At 41.5% G+C, this 19679-nt stretch overlaps 1 protein-coding gene across 2 annotated transcripts; it reads right to left on the bottom strand.

Annotated features, from left to right (window-relative positions):
* Positions 1-2886: 2886 nt before the first annotated feature.
* On the bottom strand, positions 2887-16298 carry LOC143281691 (solute carrier family 25 member 45-like). 2 transcript variants are annotated; one of them, XM_076586944.1, is made up of 5 exons: positions 16203-16298; positions 12775-12818; positions 9413-9493; positions 7602-7830; positions 2887-6072 (listed from the first exon to the last, which is right to left on the bottom strand). In XM_076586944.1, exons 1-5 carry the CDS (start codon positions 16258-16260, stop codon positions 5570-5572), a joined length of 915 nt encoding a protein of 304 aa, XP_076443059.1. In that variant the 5' UTR covers positions 16261-16298; the 3' UTR covers positions 2887-5569. The 2 variants fall into 2 exon arrangements, with proteins under 2 accessions (XP_076443059.1, XP_076443058.1); XM_076586943.1 differs by lacking the exon at positions 16203-16298 and having other exon boundaries at positions 12775-12896.
* Positions 16299-19679: the final 3381 nt, after the last annotated feature.

Below are 19679 nucleotides of genomic sequence, written 5' to 3'. Positions count from 1 at the left end.
TGATCTCAAATCTTTCAGGGCTGTATTATCTCAATTCTTTCTGTCTGTCAACTAAAAAAATGTTCTCTTTTTATGCTCTTTATGGATGTAACAAAGAGTTAATCTTGTAATTGTTTCTTACATTCATCATATCAATTTCTGTGAGAGGGTGAGTTGGGACGCTTCATGGGTGGCCAACTAGTGTAAGGTCTGTCAACTAAAAAAATGTTCTCTTTTTATGCTCTTTATGGATGTAACAAAGAGTTAATCTTGTAATTGTTTCTTACATTCATCATATCAATTTCTGTGAGAGGGTGAGTTGGGACGCTTCATGGGTGGCCAACAAGTGTAAGGCTTCATGTACCTAGTTAATTAATGGGTTGAACAATTGTTGTCTGCACTGTTGATTTCCTTTCTTAAAGTTTTGCGCATTTTATAAATTTTAGGAATTCATCGATTGTGCCATATGTGTGTGCAGCACTCTGATAGCATGTTATTACAAACATTACATGGCACACGGCAGTTCACCCTCTTCCGAAATCGCATGTTTATTCATGGCTTCTTTATATCATGCATGTGGCCTACTGCCTAACCTGTTCAGCCACAGAGCGCGCTTCATGCGGTGCGCTGTTTCTAGGTCACAACTTTGCCTGACTATTGCAGTCTTTTGGCTGTGCATTTATGTGTTGGATTGCTTGTGTTTGAGTTTCTATAAAAAGTGTGCATCAGTGTACAACTTTGCCTGACTATTGCAGTCTTTTGGCTGTGCATTTATGCGTTGGATTGCTTTTGTTTGAGTTTCTATAAAAAGTGTGCATCAGTTTTTTTGTGGAAAAAAACCAGCGAAGATTCTAGCTCCAGGTGTTTTCTTTCGCCTGACAAAAGCTGGTGTCTGCAGCACGTATGTGAGTGACTTAATTACCTGACGATTTAAGGTCTATGTGAGGCAGGTCAGACAGATGCTACACACAGGGAGCTGAGTCATAGCAGTGAGCTGGTGGTGACGTGTATAGTATAATCATTCCAGTTAGTGGCGTCGCAGAAGAAAGTCACATTTAATATTTAGAAAAATAAAAAGAGTAAAGAAACATAGCAACAGTAATAGCAGCAGCATTAGGTGTAGTTGTAATTGTGGTGGTAGTGGAAGCGGTAGTCAAAGTAGTAGTACTTTTCATAGCAGTTTTGATCAGCTCAAGTGTGTGTGTGTGTTGGAGGTGGTGGTGGTGGAATGTAAATAAACAATTTGTTTAATCTGAAGATACACATCCTTATGAACTTTTTATATATGGTATGATATGCTTCCAGATATAAAAATATTCCAAAATTAAGCTTTTTATTATTGTAAGTTACCGTATAACACATTTCTATATATAACATTTGGAAATAATGTGCAGATGGGTGTTGGGTTGTAACAGGAGGAAGGTGGAATAAGAGCAGATTAAAGCAAAGCTTTAAACACAGGTTATAGATCACAATGAACACAGGTGTTGTGTGGATGAAACATTTATGTTTTGAACAACAGTGAGTTCAGAAGTCTATACCTGATGTGCCAAAGCAGTTGTTAGGATCATGTATGGTGCTGAGACTGTCAGAGAGCCAGTTGTCAGTGAGTTTTTTCAACACTGTGATATGTCAGTGGAGTAACTACATAATCAACATCTTAAAATGGCTCCATTTGGTGAGTACAATAATGCATGCATGTGTTGTGTGTGTGTGTGTGGTCTACTGTCATTTCATGTGCATATGCCTCATGTTTGTGTGTGTGTGTGTAAATATATGCATGTTACAAGCACTTCATGTCTATGGCATGCAACATGCACAACATTATTTCTTTATAAAGTAAATGGTATAATAATGATGATTCCAAATGCTTGTTACAAGCATTCCACATACAAAGCATGCTACAAGCACCTCAAATGTTTTGTTTTTTTTGTTTGTTTTTTGTTTTTGTTTTTTTGGTGTTAATGTGTGAGTATTACATTCTTCTCTCTCTCTCTTTCTCCACCCCTTCCCCCCTTTCTCTCTAACTTTTTTTTTTTTTTTTTTTTTGTTCTGTACAAATGTGCGTTAGTGCTTTGTCATCCATTTTCACCAATGTTTTCCATATTTCAGCATGTCACTTTTTGGAACCTGTTAAAAAAAACAATTACACTCACCTCTCCCTCCCTAAAAAAAAAAAAAAAAAAAAAGTGGCAAATTTCAGCTTGCACAATGTACAGGAATATATAGTCATGTGTGTTGGGAGGGGGGTGGGGTGATATAAATATAAAAGGTGTGTGCGCGTGCGTGCACGCGTGTGTGTGTGTTAAGCAGTGGGAAGGGGATGTATTATTGAGTTTGGTTTACTGTCATGCTTGTTATCTCTATGATGTATCACATACTTCACCAAACTTAATTTATCTTATCAGGATCATGTATTTATTCTGATACTGATATATAATGTACTGGTATGTATATAAATGCATGTGTATATAATTATGAATATGTATACACGTGTATATATGTATTGTTCTTGTGTTGTGTTTTGCTTGTGTGTGTGTGTACATATATATGTACACACACACACACACAGATTCCCTCATGTGAATGCAAATATTCACAGACACACCACACTGGCACCGTTGTGTGAGTGTGAGTGTGAGAACTTGTGTGTGGGATGCCACAATTACTGTAGGCGACTATTCCCTCTCTCCTTCCCTACTCAAGCCCCTTCTCAGCAGGTGGCCTGTGGCCAGTTCAGTGGCATGCAGCATGTTATTTAGCTAGTCCCATTCTACAGCGCGCTAAGCATGGCTGTACTCTGTGCAAGTCGTTTTTCTGTTCTGCGGCTGCGGGTTATTCCTTGCGTCTGGAGTTACCTGGGCTTCAAGCTGTTTCGTTACTTCAGATTTTCGTCTTCAGATAAGTGAATCCTGCCTGCTTGGAACTAAAGTGCAAGGCAAAAACTGCCGTGGGCAACATCTATGTGTCTGATGTCATTTACAGGAACAGGAAATATTCCATCTCTCATCATTGCATTCTGGCACTTAAATGTTCAGTACCAGAACAAATATAAAAGGCAGAGATAAAAAACCTTTTCAACAAACAATATTCTTTCCAGCAAAATATTATTTATTTTCAATCACAATCCCGTATCATTTTCTTTCAGTTACAACCCCATAATTATGGATATGATAGTCATGTTTGACTGTCACCATCAGAAAAGCAGAAGTAGCAAATACTGTCGCAAATATCTGCGATATAATGGAGAGTGTCTTGCCCAAGTTAATCCCCACTCTCTCTGCCAAGAGGGTTTTAGGACAGTCAGCGTTGGGATGGTTTCTAAAGGCCAACTAGCCCCCAAGGCTGCAGCACTAAGAGCCAGTGCAATCCTGTCTCTTGGTTTTAGGGTCATAGTCCTTCACAATAGATAACCTGAAAATGACTTCCCACTGCAATGAGGAAACCCTTGATCATGCAGCTCTCACTTTGCTGTTGGCCCAACTGTAAACTTATGTCAATCTGTGATATAAGCAAAGCGTTGGGCCTTTTCCCCATAATTACTTTCAGTAACAACCCCATATTATTTACTTTCAATCACTACCCCATATTTACAATCAGTTACAACCCCATACCATTTACTTTCAACAGACAACAAACTGCTGTGGCATAGAGACAGCAGTCAAAGTTTGTGACACTGGTAACATGTGGAGATTGGTGATGGCTTGGGTCAAATGCAGGTCAGATATGTCCATCCTGTCACATCTGGCAGTGTGAACAGTACCGATCACTGCGTGGCGTCTTCTGACAGGGGCGGTCATATGAATGAAGGAATAAACATGATTTGTAAAGGGCCCATAAAAATTACCCCACATAGGTTGTGTGTTCAGAGCGCCACCCACACACAACACACACAGACAAAAACCAGAAGAAACTATCAAATGCCTGCACAGCAGACAGCACACACACACACACACACACACACACGCATATCTATCTATCTATCTATCTGTCTATATATATATATATAGTGCAACTGCAGTCTAGTTCCCCCAGAATCAGTATTCATTAATCCACAGTCAGATAAATAAAGAGTGATGAAGACTGTGTTACACACTCATTACAAACACAACAATAAAATATGGCATAACAAAAGTAAAGAAAACATGCACACAAAGGAAAGTCCCAGCAAGTCCGATGTACATCACCTTTCCAAATTATTTCACACACACACACACACACACACACACACACACACAAAATTTGGGGGGGGTCTAATATCACTTAGTGGAAAGACGTTAAATTGAAGACTACTACTACACACATTCCCGCACATATGCATGCACTTAAACACACTGTTACACACACACAAACACAAACACACACAACATATTGGAAAGATGGTAACCCCCTTTTCTCTATCTTGCTGTCCTGTGCATTCACACACACAGAGAGACACTCACTCACACTCGCACATATACAAATGGTAGATACGGGACTGGCATTTCTTTTTGGATATGATTGATGTTGGGGTGTAAAACTCAGTTAATCGTCAATAATAGTTCCGAAATACTTATATTGACAAACTCAGCCTTTGTGCCACGGATTGATATACTGATGAGGGACAGAGATGGGACTTTTATCTTTTAACTTGGAAAAAAAAACACAAAAAAAACACTTCCTTCGTTTTTTAACATTTAAATGTAAATAGTTGACATCGCAACAGGAAGGAAAAAATCTACTAAATCAAAACAGTGTTAGATTTTCAAGTGCAGAATCATTGGAGTGTTCACTTGTGGGTGTCATCTGTGTTCCAGTGCTTTTTTTCTTTTCTTTTTCTTTTTGCTTTTTTTTTTATTTAATTTTTGTTATTTTTACTTTATTTAATTTATTTTTTATTGTTATTTATTTTTATTTTTTATTGTTATTTATTTTTAATATTTCATTTTATTTTTCTCAAGGCCTCACTAAGCGCGTTGGGTTACGCTGCTGGTCAGGCATCTGCTTGGCAGATGTGGTGTAGCGTATATGGATTTGACCGAACGCAGTGACGCCTCCTTGAGCTACTGATACAGATTTCTTCTCTCTCTCTCTCTCTCTCTCTCTCTCTCCTGTTCTTGCTCAGTTCAGACTTCTTGCCCGTTGTCATGTGGTCTCTGTCACATCGGTGGAGGATTTTTGTTTCACAGTGATTAAATTCAGCTTTTGTCTCTAGTGTTTTAAACGGCCTCTTCACAACATGATTTGTGTCATTCCAATCTGAAGTAGCTGGTGGTTATGTTAAACAATGGAAAGGATTTATCATCGCATGGAGAAAGTAACCCCCTTTTTTTTTCTTCTTTTTTTTTAATCTGAGATTTAAGTGTGTGGTCATTTTGGATTTTTTGTGTCATTTTCATTACTTTTTCTTTCATTATTATAATTTCTAAGAAAAAGTTCGATGGTAATTGATTTTCTTTTTCATGACTAGCAGAATATAAACGTTGGAGGTCAGTGAATGACGATCATAGACTTTGAGGTAGTTTCAATACTTTCGTTTTTTGTGACATGTTCTGATAAAACAGTTCAACAGCATGTAATTAATTTTCTCATTTTTCATAGCCAGCAAAATCTAAGCACCGGTAGTCTGTGACTCAGAATCGTACGTTTTAAGATGCTTCAGCAACTGCGTGTACACCATAAACGTGGCGGCGTTGACCGGGAACCCTCGCAAGCACGTGACCAGGGTTCCCCGATACAGCACGGGTAGTCCTTCCTGCTTCACAGCCACGGACCAGCAGTGCAGGAAGCCCCGGTATCTCCCCGCGCTGTCCGCCTGCAGCCGGCTCTTGATGACGTCGAAGGGCATGGCGCAGAACCACGACATGGACCCCGCCAGACCTCCTCCTATGACGTCAGCCACGATGCCCCGCGAGTCCGTTAGGCCGCGGGCGTGGAGCGCTGAGGAAATGATTTCGTACAGCACCAGGTAGATGCCGTAGGTTGGGACGTCCCGCAGCGCCATGGTCCCCAGACCCCGGTACATGCCCCGCAGTCCGCTCTGCCGCCACACGGCCCGGGTGCACTGGGTGGGGCCCGTGAAGTACTCCTGGTGGCCCGCCGCTGTCTTCACACCTGAAGGCATCGCACTTTTATGATCAGTCAATAAATGTCTTCTCACGTGAAGGCATCGCACTATGAAGATCAGTGATAAATGTCTTGCCACTTAATGGCATCGCACTGTAATGATCAGTCATAAATGTCTTGCCACCTGAAGGCATCGCACTATAATGATCACCCATAAGCTTACAGTTGGGCCACCAGCAAAGTAAGAGCTGTATGATAAATGGTTTTTCCACTGCCCTCTGTGAAGGACTATGACTGAAATTCGGAGGCGAGATTGCACTGGCTCTTAGTGCTGCAGCCGACTGTCCTAAAACTCTTGGCCGAGAGAGTGGGGATGCAACTTGGGCAAGCCACTGTCCACCATAATCAAATTCAAGCCCAGATAAGACAGCAGATGCCTCCTCTGCTGTTCTGGTGGTCATAGTCGGACACGACTGACTATCATACATAATGATCAGCGTCAGTGGAGTGTTGGTCTCGAGGTAATTTAACGCATCCGCCTAGGAAGTGAAATAATCGGAGCGCGCAGGTTCGAATCTTATACTCGCCAGTATATTCTCTTCCTCCACGAGAACTTGAGTGGTGGTCTGGACACTTGTCATTCAGATGAGACGATAAACAGAAGTCTCGTGTGCAGCATGCACTAAGCGCACGTTAAATAACCCACGGCAAGAAAAGGGTTGTCCCTGACAAAATTCCGAAGAAAAATAAACTTTCGTAGTAAAACAGATGCACTTTCAGGCAGAAAAAAAGAGGGTGGGTGGGTCTACTGACCGTCACTGGGGACTTTTCCGATCTCCCAGGTCAACATATAAGCAGACCTGCTAATGCCTGAACCCCCTTCGTGTGTGTACGCACGCAGAGATCAAATACGCACGTTAAAGATCCTGTAGCCCATGTCAGCGTTCGGTGGGTTATGGAAACAAGAACATACTAGCATGCACACCTTCGAAAACGGAGTATGGCTGCCTACGTTGCTGGGTAGATAAACAAAACAGTCATATACGTAAAATGTGACGTGTATGTCTGATTGTGTATGTGTGTGTGCCTGACATCTACTTCCTTTCCTGCCTCTATTGTGGTTGGTGATGCCACAGTTCAGTTTTCTAAATCAGCAAGGAACCTTGGAGTCATTCTTGACTCAAACCTCAGCATGCATGCTCAGGTAGTAAATCTGATACGCATAGTCAGATGGAGAAAGAGTGGTCATGAATGTTGTATTTAACTTGTAATATTTTTCTTTCATGTAAAGCGCCCGGAGCTCTTAGAGAGAAAGGGCGCTATATAAATGTGCATTATTAGTAGTAGTAGTAGTAGTATGATTCTTCTTATTATAAATCTGACTGAATGACACAGGAAACGAATGATGAGCGCCCAATGGCAGCCGTCAGCCGGCTCTTCCCAGGTAGGCAGCCTGTTGCGCCGGCAAATGACCCCGTGTTTGCAAAGCGCTTAGAGCTTGCCGGGTCTCCGACCGAAGATAGGCGCTATATGAGTATCCATAAAATTTTTTAAAAAATCCCAACGTATCTACTGACCTTCGTGTGGGATCTGAGCCTGCAGCCTGCACTTGACGACGTCCACGGGACAAGCCAGCACCAGCTGGGCGGCTCCCCCCGCACAGCCCGCCACGAACACGTCCCACAGGCCGGGGGTTCGATCCTCGGCCACCATGCGCAGCGAGGCGCCGTACACCCCGAAGATGATGGCGTTCACCCCGCCATAGCTCACCAGCGGGTAGGACAGGCCCCGGAAAAACCCGCGGAGCTAGAGGAAGGTTGGGGGGGAGTAACAACAACAGCAACAACAATACTACTACTACTGATAATGACGATGCTGCTGCTGATGATGATGATAGTAATAATAATAGTGATAATAATGGTGATGATAATAACAATGGTGATGATAACAATGATGGTGATAATAATAACAATGATGATGAATATGAAGATGATAATAATGATAATGATATTAAAACATTTATATAGCGCTTTTTACAACTTCTCAAAACGCTTTCACAATAACATGTCAGTCAGTCACAAACAGCGCAAGAACATCCACACCCACACACACACACCACACGCGCGCGCACGCACGCCCACACACACACGTACGCACGCACATACGAAACACACACACACGCACGCGCACACACACACACATGGAAGGAATGGATCCATTGTATGTAATACCAATGGAGTGCCTCGATTATGTAGACACTGTAAAAGAATGTTTTTAGATTTCTTTTTAAGGATGTGAGTAAAGACTGTGACGAGCGCGCGTGCGTATGTATGTGTACATATGTATGTGTGTGTGTGCATGCGTGTGTGTGTGTGTGTGTTTTAGTGCATGTACGTACGTGTGTGTATGTGTGTGCATGTACGCACGTGTGTGTGTGTGTTTGCGCGCGCGCGTGTGTATGTGTACCAACGTGTTTGGGGGGGGGGGGACTTGTACCAATGTGTGTTTGTGGGGTGGAAGGCATGTACCCAAGTGTGTGTGTGTGTGTGTGTGTGTGTGTACGCACGTGTGTGTGAGTGTGTATGAGTGTGTGTGTGTGTGTTAGAGAGAGAGACAAGCTTTTTTTAAATTAAAAAAATGTCATTGCCTATAAAGAAAGGTCTTTTGACAAGGGGAGGGGGGGGCGGAGGGTTAACATTTTTTTAGATGTCGATTACATTTCATAGACGTTGAAGATAAAAGAGAGAGAGAGAAACTTGAAATTGTTTATTGTCATTGCCCATAAAATTAAAAGTTCTTTGTCAAGGGGAGGGGGTTAACAATTTTTTTCTTATGCCAAATAATTACATTTCCTGTGATGATCAAATAAATCATAGGTAAGATAAGAGAGAGAGAGAGAGACTTGAAACTTAATTTTTTTGTGTTGTCATTGCCTATACAATTGAAAGGTCTTTCGACAAGGGGTTGGGGGGGGGAGTTAACATTATTTTTAGATGCCAAATAATTACATTTCCCATGATTAAATGAAGTATAGACGCTGAAGTGAAGAGAGAGAGAGAAACTTGGATTTTTTTTATTTATTGCCATTGCCTTTAAAAGTCTTGTCAAGGGGGTAGAGGGGGTGGGGGGGGAGGGTTAGATACCAAATGATTACATTTCCCATAATGATCAAATAAATCATAGATGCTGAAGATAAGAGAGACAGAGAGAGAAACTTGAATTTTTTATTATCATTGCCTACAAAAATGTCTTGTAGAGAGGGGGAGGGGGGAGATTTTTTTTAGATGCCAAATGATTACATTTCCCATAAAGATCAAATAAATTATAGAAGCTGAAGATAAAGATAGATAGAGAGGGGTAAAAACACACAGAGAGAGGGACGACCCACCAGCCCGTGATGTTTGATGCTGGTCATGGCGTCCAGGGTCCCCTTGTACCGTGCGGCCCCCTCCTGTGTCTGCATCTGGACCTGGGAATGTAGAATGATGATGATAATGATGATGATATTAATATCAATAATAATAATATTTGTATGATAGTCAGTCGTGTCCGACTATAACCACCAGAACAGCAGACGAGGCATGTAAGCTCACAATTTCTCTCAGTTTCTCAACTCGCCAGGTGCGCAGCTAGGGCCGCACCAAATATGGCGTCCTAATATCACAGGTAGGATCGCCCAAAAATACTGCGAAGCTAGAGCCATTGCGGGGAGAAAACCATGATCCTACTACTCTCACTATTGCGTGTTGCTAAATGTTAATAAAATAATAATCTAAAAATAATAAATAAAGTGATGATAATAACATGGTGCATGATAACAATTATGTGATAAATATAATCATCATCATCATAATAAATGTTAGTAATATAATGTATTAAAACATTAGCGCTTTTCCCCACAAAAGTTCACTAACAGCATCAGCTAAACAGCCAAGAAGCATGCAACAGCAAACCACGCACGAAAAGAAGTATGCAGACAAAGAAAAAAGCAACAAACGGCAAACAACACTTAAGGACTGGAACACATTGTATAATCAATGAGATGCATCGATTATGAAAAACAAAACAATAGTTTAGATTGGTTATAAAACTCACCATAGTACACTAAGGTATGTGCATGCTGGTTTTGTTTTTACATGTACTACGGTGTGATGAGTGAGTGCGCTGACCACTTGTGTTGTTGTTTGCACGGTATTGACCCGGCTGACTTGACCATGTTGTTGTGAGGGGACAGGCATTACCAAGTGAATTGAAGTGTTTGTTGGACACTGGTGTGATGAATTTCTTGAGTGATGTTTGTGCAAAAAACAGAGCTTTTTTAAAAAAAAAATCATGCTATAAAGAAAATCTATTGACAAAATGAGGGGGGCGAACATTTTAGATCCATACATCATATTCGGTTGATAATAAAAAGAGTCTGGAAAATTGAAAATCAAGCTGCACCATAAAAAACAAAGTTCGCAGGGAGGTTAACTTCTTATGCAAAAATTAATTCTTTATGTAATTCAAGCAGATAGAGCAAATGACTTGAACACTATTTTTTGTGTGTTTTAACATTGGAAGCTCTTTTCGCATGGGGGGGGAAACTATAGACCAAATACATTCAAAAGAAGTATGAAAGAAGAAGAGAGAAACTTGGGATGTGTTTTTATGCCATCCTTTAAATGTCTTCAATAGAGAAGGGTTGGGGTGAGTTAGAACAAATATACATTTCCATAAGACAAACAACATAGATGACATAAGATAGAAGACAGTAGACATAATGGAATTTTATGATATCATGCGCAAAAATGTCTTGTACATAAGGATTTTTTATCCACAGCATTTCCCACATAAATCAAAAAATCAATACACTAGGAACCTCAAGAAGATCAAAAGAGAGATTACTAACCACAACGAGTGATGGGACGACATATGCGTGATGTGTGTGATGCTGGCATGGCGTCCAAGCAGTTTGTACGTGGTCGTGTTGATCGGACTGTGAATTAAATGGCATGATTTTACTGGATTTACATCGATACTAATAGTTATGTTGATAGTCGTGCGACTATTACACCAGCATACAGTAGGGAGGCTATGTTGCTCATTTTCTCTGTTTCGTCACTGGCCAATTTCACATAAGACCGAAATCTGATGCTTCTTATTTCAGTCATGTCTTACAATACCATGTTAAACGACTTCTTGGGTGGGTTGTCGTTACAGCTGTCACTTTGTGTTGGCAATGGTTATTGGTTTCTGAATAATGATGTGTGTCTTCGTCGCGCATGATACATTATTAAGATAACTTATACCTCTATTATTTGGTTATGTATTTCATTTGAATCGTTGTTCCCATACCCTGATGTCACAACATAATAATGTGTAAGGTGGGGGGTTAAAATGCATATGAATAAGTTATTAAAACAAGTTTGTATATCTCTTATTGGCAAGATTTATGCCATGTATTACAAGAGCCGTGATGCAAACTAATTACACATGTATAATATAGTGTATTGAATTGTTTGATAATAACTTCATATAAACACCCTTGCAAAACGTTTAGCGCAGCTACTTTTGTTATCAGTATCTGGGTAATAAAGTAATGAAAGCAATAACAACAAAGCAAAACACAAACAACAAATAACACAATCACCACCAACAAACAAACAACAACAAAAACAGAAATGAAGGCTTAAAAGTTCGACAAATACTAATACGATTTGCTTTCAATGGTAACTTTGTACGATCGTTCACACATTATTAAAACAAAGCAAACAAGAAAAGAGACCATCTATATTTGACGCAAATTTTTGGTTAAACAATGCTCATTGCATGCTTATCCAAAACACCGTTCATATGACATATCAGTGTGATGCTCTGGTTGTTTATTGCAGGATCACCTTTTACCATCTGTCCAAATGCTATATTTCATTGATGTCAGCTTGTGAAGAGAATATAACTATGTTGGTAATACGTATCAGTAGCTAATAAGCAAATCTCCCGTATTTCTATATGCTATCTTTCTTCTTCTTCTTCCTTGGCAGCGACCACAATCAGCTAGATTATTCTGTCACTTATGCAAGGGGTCCGCACTCGCAAAAAAAAAAGAAGAAAAAAAAGGCGTGGCTTTTAATGAAGACGGAAGGCCCTTGACACGAAGGTGTCGATGGTCTTGGCCATCTTTAGTCATCTACATAGAAAAGATATGAGGCATTATCGTAAGATACCAAACACACACTGATAACATCACAATGAACAAGCGCGCCAAAGCATCAAGCAACACACTGGATCATATCCATCCTCCGTTTTGCCAGCTTTGCTCTTCTTCTGATACTCGACTTCTCGGGATACCTCACGTCAAAACCAAAACATTAGGGTCAAAGATCTTTTCCTTTTCAAGTCCCGAAGACTGTTGAACAGATACCCTGATAACCTTCGACACTCAAAACTCACCTCTTCTCTCAGCAGTGAATTTGATTGTAGCATGTCCATCCAAACAGTATATATACCTACTCCTGTACATGTGGCATGCTTGACTATAATCAATGTGTGCATATATATGTATGTCTACACATATGCATGTCTGTGTGCGTGAGCGCGTGTGTGTGTGCATGTATGTATGTATGTGCGTGTGTGTGCGTGTGTGTGTGTGTGTAAAAAAAAAAACCGGGAGCAGTTTTATGCATAGAGTGCTATAAAAAAAATGTGTGTTACAATTATAATTACTACTACTACCGCTACTACTACTGCTGTTGTTGTTGCTATACTTACCTTTGTGGTATCAAACGGGTGACCCACTACCATTCCCACCATACCTGCGGACAAAACACCACCGCACATGTTATCCAAGGTACAAAGAAACGATTTTTTACGGAACATTTAAGTAAATCAACGTTTTAATCAATATATATATAAAGAAACTGTGTCCGTGTGGCAAAGGGTGGAGATTTTTCCCAGATATCCCGGTCAGCATATGTGCAGACCTGTCAGTGCCTGAACCCCCTTCGTATGTGTTCGCACGCAGAAGATTAAATACGATTAAATACGCATGCTAAAAATTCTGTTACTCATGTCAGCGTTCAGAGGGATGAGGAAACGAGAACGTACTCAGTATGCACATTCCAGATCACGGGCTGAAAACGAATGGTCATGCACGTAAAATATTCCGCGCGCGCGTTTGTGTGTGTGTTCGTGTGTGTATGTGTGCGTGCGAACGTGTGTGTGTGTGACTGAGTAAGTGTGTGTGCGACTGAAATCTGAGAGAATGACACAGGAAATGAATGATGAGCGCCCAAAGGCAGCTGTCAGTCTGCTCTACCCGGGAAGGCAGCCTGTCGTGCAAATGTCACGCACTTTGGATACCAGAATAACACAAGGGAATTCACAGGCAGTTATGTGTCAAAGGCTGGGTGCTCAGTGATAAACGATCGATATGAAAACTTTGGTGTGTTATGTCATTACCAATATTGTCTGTCCTCGGTTATCATGAATCTCTTTGTCTCTGTCTCTGTCTGTCGTTCTGCCTCTGTCTTAAACACACACACACACACACACACACACACACACACACATATGCGCGTGCGCACACAGACATACGCTGAGAGAGACAGACACACTTACACTCCCACACACCCGCACACATCCGTCTAATAACACGAGAGAGAGAGAGAGGGGCGGGGGGGGGAGACATTCAGAAAATTTCACATGAATTACAAATACCATGCGGCAATAGATTGCAACGGGAGCGTAACGACACGGGGGGATTATATATATATATATATATATATATATATATATATATATATATGTACATATAGATCGATAGATACATCGAGCAGGCCCTGTTTTCAGCACTGACCCACAGTACCCAGTCTGCCCCTGAAACATGGCTAAGCCACTGCTTGGTTTTTGTTCACCGAGTCAGCTCAGGTTCACTGCCATTTGCTGTGTTCGCACTGAATCACTGCCACAGATCGGAGAGAGAGAGAGAGAGAGAGAGAACATGAACTGAACACTGAAATATCAAATGTCATTAGCTGTAGAGCTCTAGTGACATAGGGGGTACAAGGGAGACAGGGACACGGACATTGTTTTATTGCCATTGACAATACTATTCTTTAGCAAGGGGGACAATGTATGAACAAAAGAATAACGACGGTATACAGAAAAATCAACGACAAACAACAACAACATCAACAAAATCATAAAATACAACATATCGTTAAGATTAAAAAGTAAAATAAAATAAAAAAAAGCTCGACCATCCAGCTTTCTACAAAGTCATTCAGAATTATAAACTGTGGAACTGGCATCAGTCTAACAGTGTTTTTTCGATAACTATAAGGCTCCCGAAGATAATTTCTGTTTCCGTCAATCCCAAGTTAGGGCGATAAATTTCGCTAGTGATCTTATTCTTACTTCATCATTTATCAAAAGCGTACTGGTAATGTTCATGTTCTCTAAGTTTTCACCGTTGAAAATTAAGCATTTCTTTCGAATGTCTTCATAATACTTACACATAAAAAGGAAACGAGTTTCATCTTAAACTGAAGCACCACACACAGGACAAGGGGACCGTGCGGACGTGTCAGCAGATAATCATTTTTTGTTAGCAGTTAGGCCTAAAGTTCGGAGTCTGAATCGAGCCAGGCTTGTTCTGTACCATTTATTACTTATTTTAATGTATTTTCCTGTCTGAAAAATGCTCTTAAAAGAGAGGAACCAATTGTATTTTTCTGACTTTTCAATGTGGGCATGCCAATCCTGTTTGTAAGAATTAATTAATCCGTCTTTAAATTCTGCGAGAAATATCCGATCATTGCCAGCACCCTCACACACCCAGACAATCCCAAAGCCCTATGTGGTTAAAACATTCTTTATAAAAAATAATAATAAAAGCCCAATTTTCTTTCCCAGAATCTAACTGATTTAGCATCATTCAATAAACTTGTCTGCTTATTCATGTCAGTGGGAGCTGTATTAATCTAAGCCAGTATCTAATACATTTGATCTTTGTTTTTATATGTAGTGGGTATCGACCGGTTTCACTATATGGCATTTTACTGGACGAATGCAAAGGCACCGAAAGGAAGTGTTTAATTGCTTATGAACTTTTTCCATTTCTTGATAATCGTACAGTCCCCAGTTTTCTGCACCATATGTTAGAAATGGTTCGATTTGTGAGTCAAATAGTTTCTAGAATATAGAGAAATCGATACAGTTAAGTTTTGTTGTTGTTGTTGTTTTTTATAAAGATCTCATAATCTCCATTACCCCCTTCTTTCCTTTTCTACAACTTTCCATCCATGCATTTCGAAGACTCAACTTAGTTGTAAACGGAAGACCTAAATATCTTTTAGAATTTGTTATTTTAACCTCATAGTCTCCATAGAACCATTTTTCGTTAATTGAAAGATGCCCTCCCTTTCGAAAAGCCGTTACATTCGTTTTGTCCAGATTTACCGTCAAATCTAACATATCAGCCTCGAACTTTAGTGCATCCAGTTGGTTTTGTAGCCCTATAGCAATGTCTATCAGCAAACCAGAACAAAAACACTTCAACAGCACCAGGAATTAACTGTATGCCGTGTCTTCCCTTTTTCGTCACCTCTATAGCAAGTTCATTGATGAAAAATGAAAATAGTTTGGGAATCAACAAACAGCCTTGTTTAACTCCACGTCGGCATTCAGACAGGTCAGAGTACATACATCTATTACGTACACATGCAAGCACCGAGTTGTATACACTTTCAAGTGCCACATACAGTTTGCCATTTATGCCATTTTTGCGTTGTATGTTCCACAACAGATTTGGAGAGAGAGAGAGAGTTTCAGTTTGTTAAGGAGGCGTCAATGCATTTGGGCAAATCCATATACGTTATACCACATCTGCTAGGCAGACTCCTGACCAGCAGCATAACACAACGCGCTTTGGGGAGAGAGAGAGGTTGGGAGGGTAAGGGGGAAGAACGGAAACGACAGATCAATAAAATCTGGCAATGACGGCAGCACAAGGAAAAATAATCGATGGAAGCAGAAATTCGATGTTGCCACGGGAAGCAAGCTCCCTTCGTCTTTTCATATGATACAACGAGTTCTGAATTCCTAACATGGAATGTGTGTGTGTGTGTGTGTTCGTGCGTGCGTGTGTGTGCTTGCGCGCGCGAGTGAGTGTGTGTGTGTGTGTATGTGCCACTCACCCCCCACGGCCCCAGCCAAGTAATCAATGACCCAGTGGGTTGAAGTATGGGCCTCCATGGTCGGCGGGCTGTGTACGGCTCACTCGCTGATTCCACTGCACACAGACACAGAGCAACTAACCCTGCCACTACTGTGCCCTCGTCATAGCCTCAACACCGCCGCCCTATCGATAACTATGGCGTCATGTTCAGGTCAAAATTTTGTGTTCGTTTTCTCATCATTTAATTACGGTCGTATACAGCCTGAAGGTCTTTACTCCATTATTATAGCTCTCTGTTCATGTCCAAAGCTTGTGGCTGTTTTCTTCTTGTTGCCCGCCTCAATGGTTGCAAAGGTAAGATCAACACTCTCCACAACGAAGCCTATTTAGAAGGTGGCAGAATGGTTAAGACGCTTATCCAACAAGTTTGGAAAATCTAACTGAGCGTCTAATCAGTCGGATGAGACGATAAACCGAGGTTCCGTGTGCATCGCGCTTGCGACAAATCATCAAACAAGCGCTTAGATTTGTCTCTGCACAAGATTCAGCGCTATATAAATACTATCATTATTATTATTATATCAAACATCATATTGGGCGACAGGAAGATCTGCCACGCAAATGTGGCTACATAACATCGAACGGCATTGCTGATACAATCTTCAAAGGAACTGTTGAGGGTGGAAGACAAAGGGAAGACAAAACAACAACAAAAACACGATGTATGAATACGTTTGAAGGGATACTACAGAAACCCATTTAATCACTTCCTCATCAAGTGCTTTACAAGACCAAAAGTTGGAAACTGACACGGTCTATAAAAATCAAGATAAATTCGGGATATTTCTTTTTTTTCCCTATTTATGACGCTTTCTGTTCACCATAAGTTTGTGCATGTCCAATCTGTCTTCACCTGTCACGGATGACATGTCTTCATTATTATATTAACCTATTTGTCGCCTGTACGATAGCTTGTTGCAGATGGCCAAGCCACATAAATATTTCTCTGTTTCCACAGCACAGCATCACAACATTTTTGTTGTTGTTGTTGTTGCTGCTGCTGCTGCCTAAACGCTTTCTGAGTTATTTTCCCGAATAAACAGAAAATGTCACCATAAATTTTCTCTCCAAAAATACTTTTTTTCCTCATAAAGACCTTGACCAGGTTGGGGGAAATGTTTTGCATATGTGAAATAATGGTTGAAGTGGCCGTCAGGACTAGCTCACAGATAGGTTCCGTTCTCAGTCATGCGCACATCCACACACTCAAACAATCACTACACACCCACTTCTGTCTGACAGAGCAAATGACACAGTCCACACCATACACTGATTGTTAACAACCCATCGATTAACACTCATCAAATCAAATTCTTCACTCAGCATGGAATTACAATGACAATATCAATCCTTGTTCCGTGACATTCAGCTCTCTTACCTGGCCAGGTTTTAAACTCACAAATTCACACCGCAGTTCTTCTGCCCCAACAGCCACTGCCGACTGTGGATGGCTCCAAAAGTCAGGATGTCTGGGAATGTCCTCCTTGCACAGGTGTAGAACTTCACGCCGGTCAGCCGTCCTGCTGCACCTTGTCACAGTACTGATGGGACACTGTCACAGTACTGATGGGACACTGATGGGACACTGTCACAGTACTGATGGGACACTGTCACAGTACTGATGGGACACTGTCACAGTACTGAAAAGACACTGAAGTCTTCTGGATCTCCTGAAAGGACACTGTCACAGTACTGAAAGGACACTGTCACAGTACTGATGGGACACTGATGGGACACTGTCACAGTACTGATGGGACACAGTACTGATGGGACACTGTCACAGTACTGAAAGGACACTGTCACAGTACTGATGGGACACTGTCACAGTACTGAAAAGACACTGAAGTCTTCTGGATCTCCTGGCGTAGACAGGATAGATAGTGTATTTGTGGTAGTTCGTCAGAGAGATGTTTCTGCCCCCCTGTCTTCTTCCCCACTTCTTCTCTTCGCTTCAGTCTCTCTCTGTCACTTCTCCCGTCACTCCACGCCACGACCTCTCTCGCTCTACCCTCTCTCTCACCATTCTTTCCTCCAAAGCCTCTCGCTCGGGGAGTCTAGACCAGACATCACACGCGCAGTGGTGGATTTTAACGAGCTACTGGCCAACGCTATGGTCAAGTTGTTCAGTGGTGTAGCTTCATAACCTACATATTGGCTGACACCTTCAGTGTCATCAAGTTGTTCAGGGCTGTGGTCTTGCTCCATTGAAGGCAGTGTTGTTAGAAGCATGGGGTCATAGGTCATTCTTTTATCCCCCGAGCAGCGCGTGTATCACTACGTATCACGTGACCATTCACACAACACAGCATTCCCATTCTGACCAACACAAGAATCACAAACCTCTCGCAAAATCAACTTTCCATAAGCTGTGCATGCATTTACATTTGGTTCTGTATGACAACAGCATCCAATCTGTACATCAGAACATAATCATAATGTATGAACTATTCATTTTTCAAGTCCATGAATGTGGGGAGAGCGCGGACTTTCTTTGTGAACCCAAGCTGAGAAACCCACAGAGCTTTCCGCCTCAAGGCATTCAATCTCACTGTCAGCTGTTCAACCCCCTTACGACGTAAGAGCGTCCACCACAGTACTTGAAAGGCTGCCCTTTCTCATAGCTCAATAGGCCCAAGGCATTACCTGGGCGAAGAGAAAGAAGCTGCCCTTACCTCTTCGCTCCACCGACTACTAAACGATCTCCACGACTTGAAGTTTCTCACACTTCTTGCTTTCTAAAGTTCAGTTCCTTGGTGATGTGTGGACATTGCTTGGCTCTGTCCTCCGAAGCCTAGTTTTCTCCTTACAAGGTTCGTATCTAGCCTAGGGCATGTCAAAGTTTGACAAGTTTGTGTGTGTGTGTGTGTGTGTGATTTAACACTGCCTTTAAAACAGCCATTTTCTGTTTTCGGGGGTATACACTGTGGGTATATTCTTCAGCCACAACACACTGAACGCTTACATGGATTACGGGATGACCTGGGAGATTTGAAAGATCTCAATCCCCACCAGGCACCGCGACCAGGATTCGAACCCAGAACCCTCTGAAAGTTCAGTATTTCAACCACTCGGCTGTTGCGGCTGTAAGGGAAGTGTCATACAGTCAGATGGGGTCAGGGTCACTCGACACTCACGTTCAGGTGTGTACTGCGTTTGGGACAATAACAGTGCAGCTTTACGTTTCGGTCAGGTTTAATTTGTTGTGTGTGTGTGTGTGTGTGTGTGTGTGTGCGCGCGCGCGCGCGGACAGGGACACGATCAGACATGTAAACTGACCATTACTGACGGTACTTCGTCTTTGACACAGAAAGAACCGGCGTGTCCTTGACTTGTGTGACAAAGAAAGGTCCCTGTGATGGCGTTATCAGGGGAAAGATTACCGTGAAACTCGGTCATGGATAACACGGTGTCAGGTAAAAAAAAAAAAAAAAAAATA

This window comes from Babylonia areolata, chromosome 4 (assembly GCF_041734735.1).
Source record: "Babylonia areolata isolate BAREFJ2019XMU chromosome 4, ASM4173473v1, whole genome shotgun sequence".
Classification (NCBI taxonomy): domain Eukaryota; kingdom Metazoa; phylum Mollusca; class Gastropoda; order Neogastropoda; family Buccinidae; genus Babylonia; species Babylonia areolata.
Note: the sequence above shows the minus strand (reverse complement) of the source record. Positions and strands in the feature narration are given on the sequence as shown.

Bases quoted from the DNA above. Each gene is read 5' to 3' on its own strand.
- LOC143281691 (XM_076586943.1), bottom strand. From the start codon at position 12,882: ATGTTCCGTAAAAAATCGTTTCTTTGTACCTTGGATAACATGTGCGGT. The intron at 7,831-9,412 runs GTGGGTCGTCCC...ACCTTCCTCTAG, and splicing joins GCATCAAACATCACGGGCTG to CTCCGCGGGTTTTTCCGGGG. The intron at 6,073-7,601 runs GTCAGTAGATAC...CGATGCCTTCAG, and splicing joins GGCTCAGATCCCACACGAAG to GTGTGAAGACAGCGGCGGGC.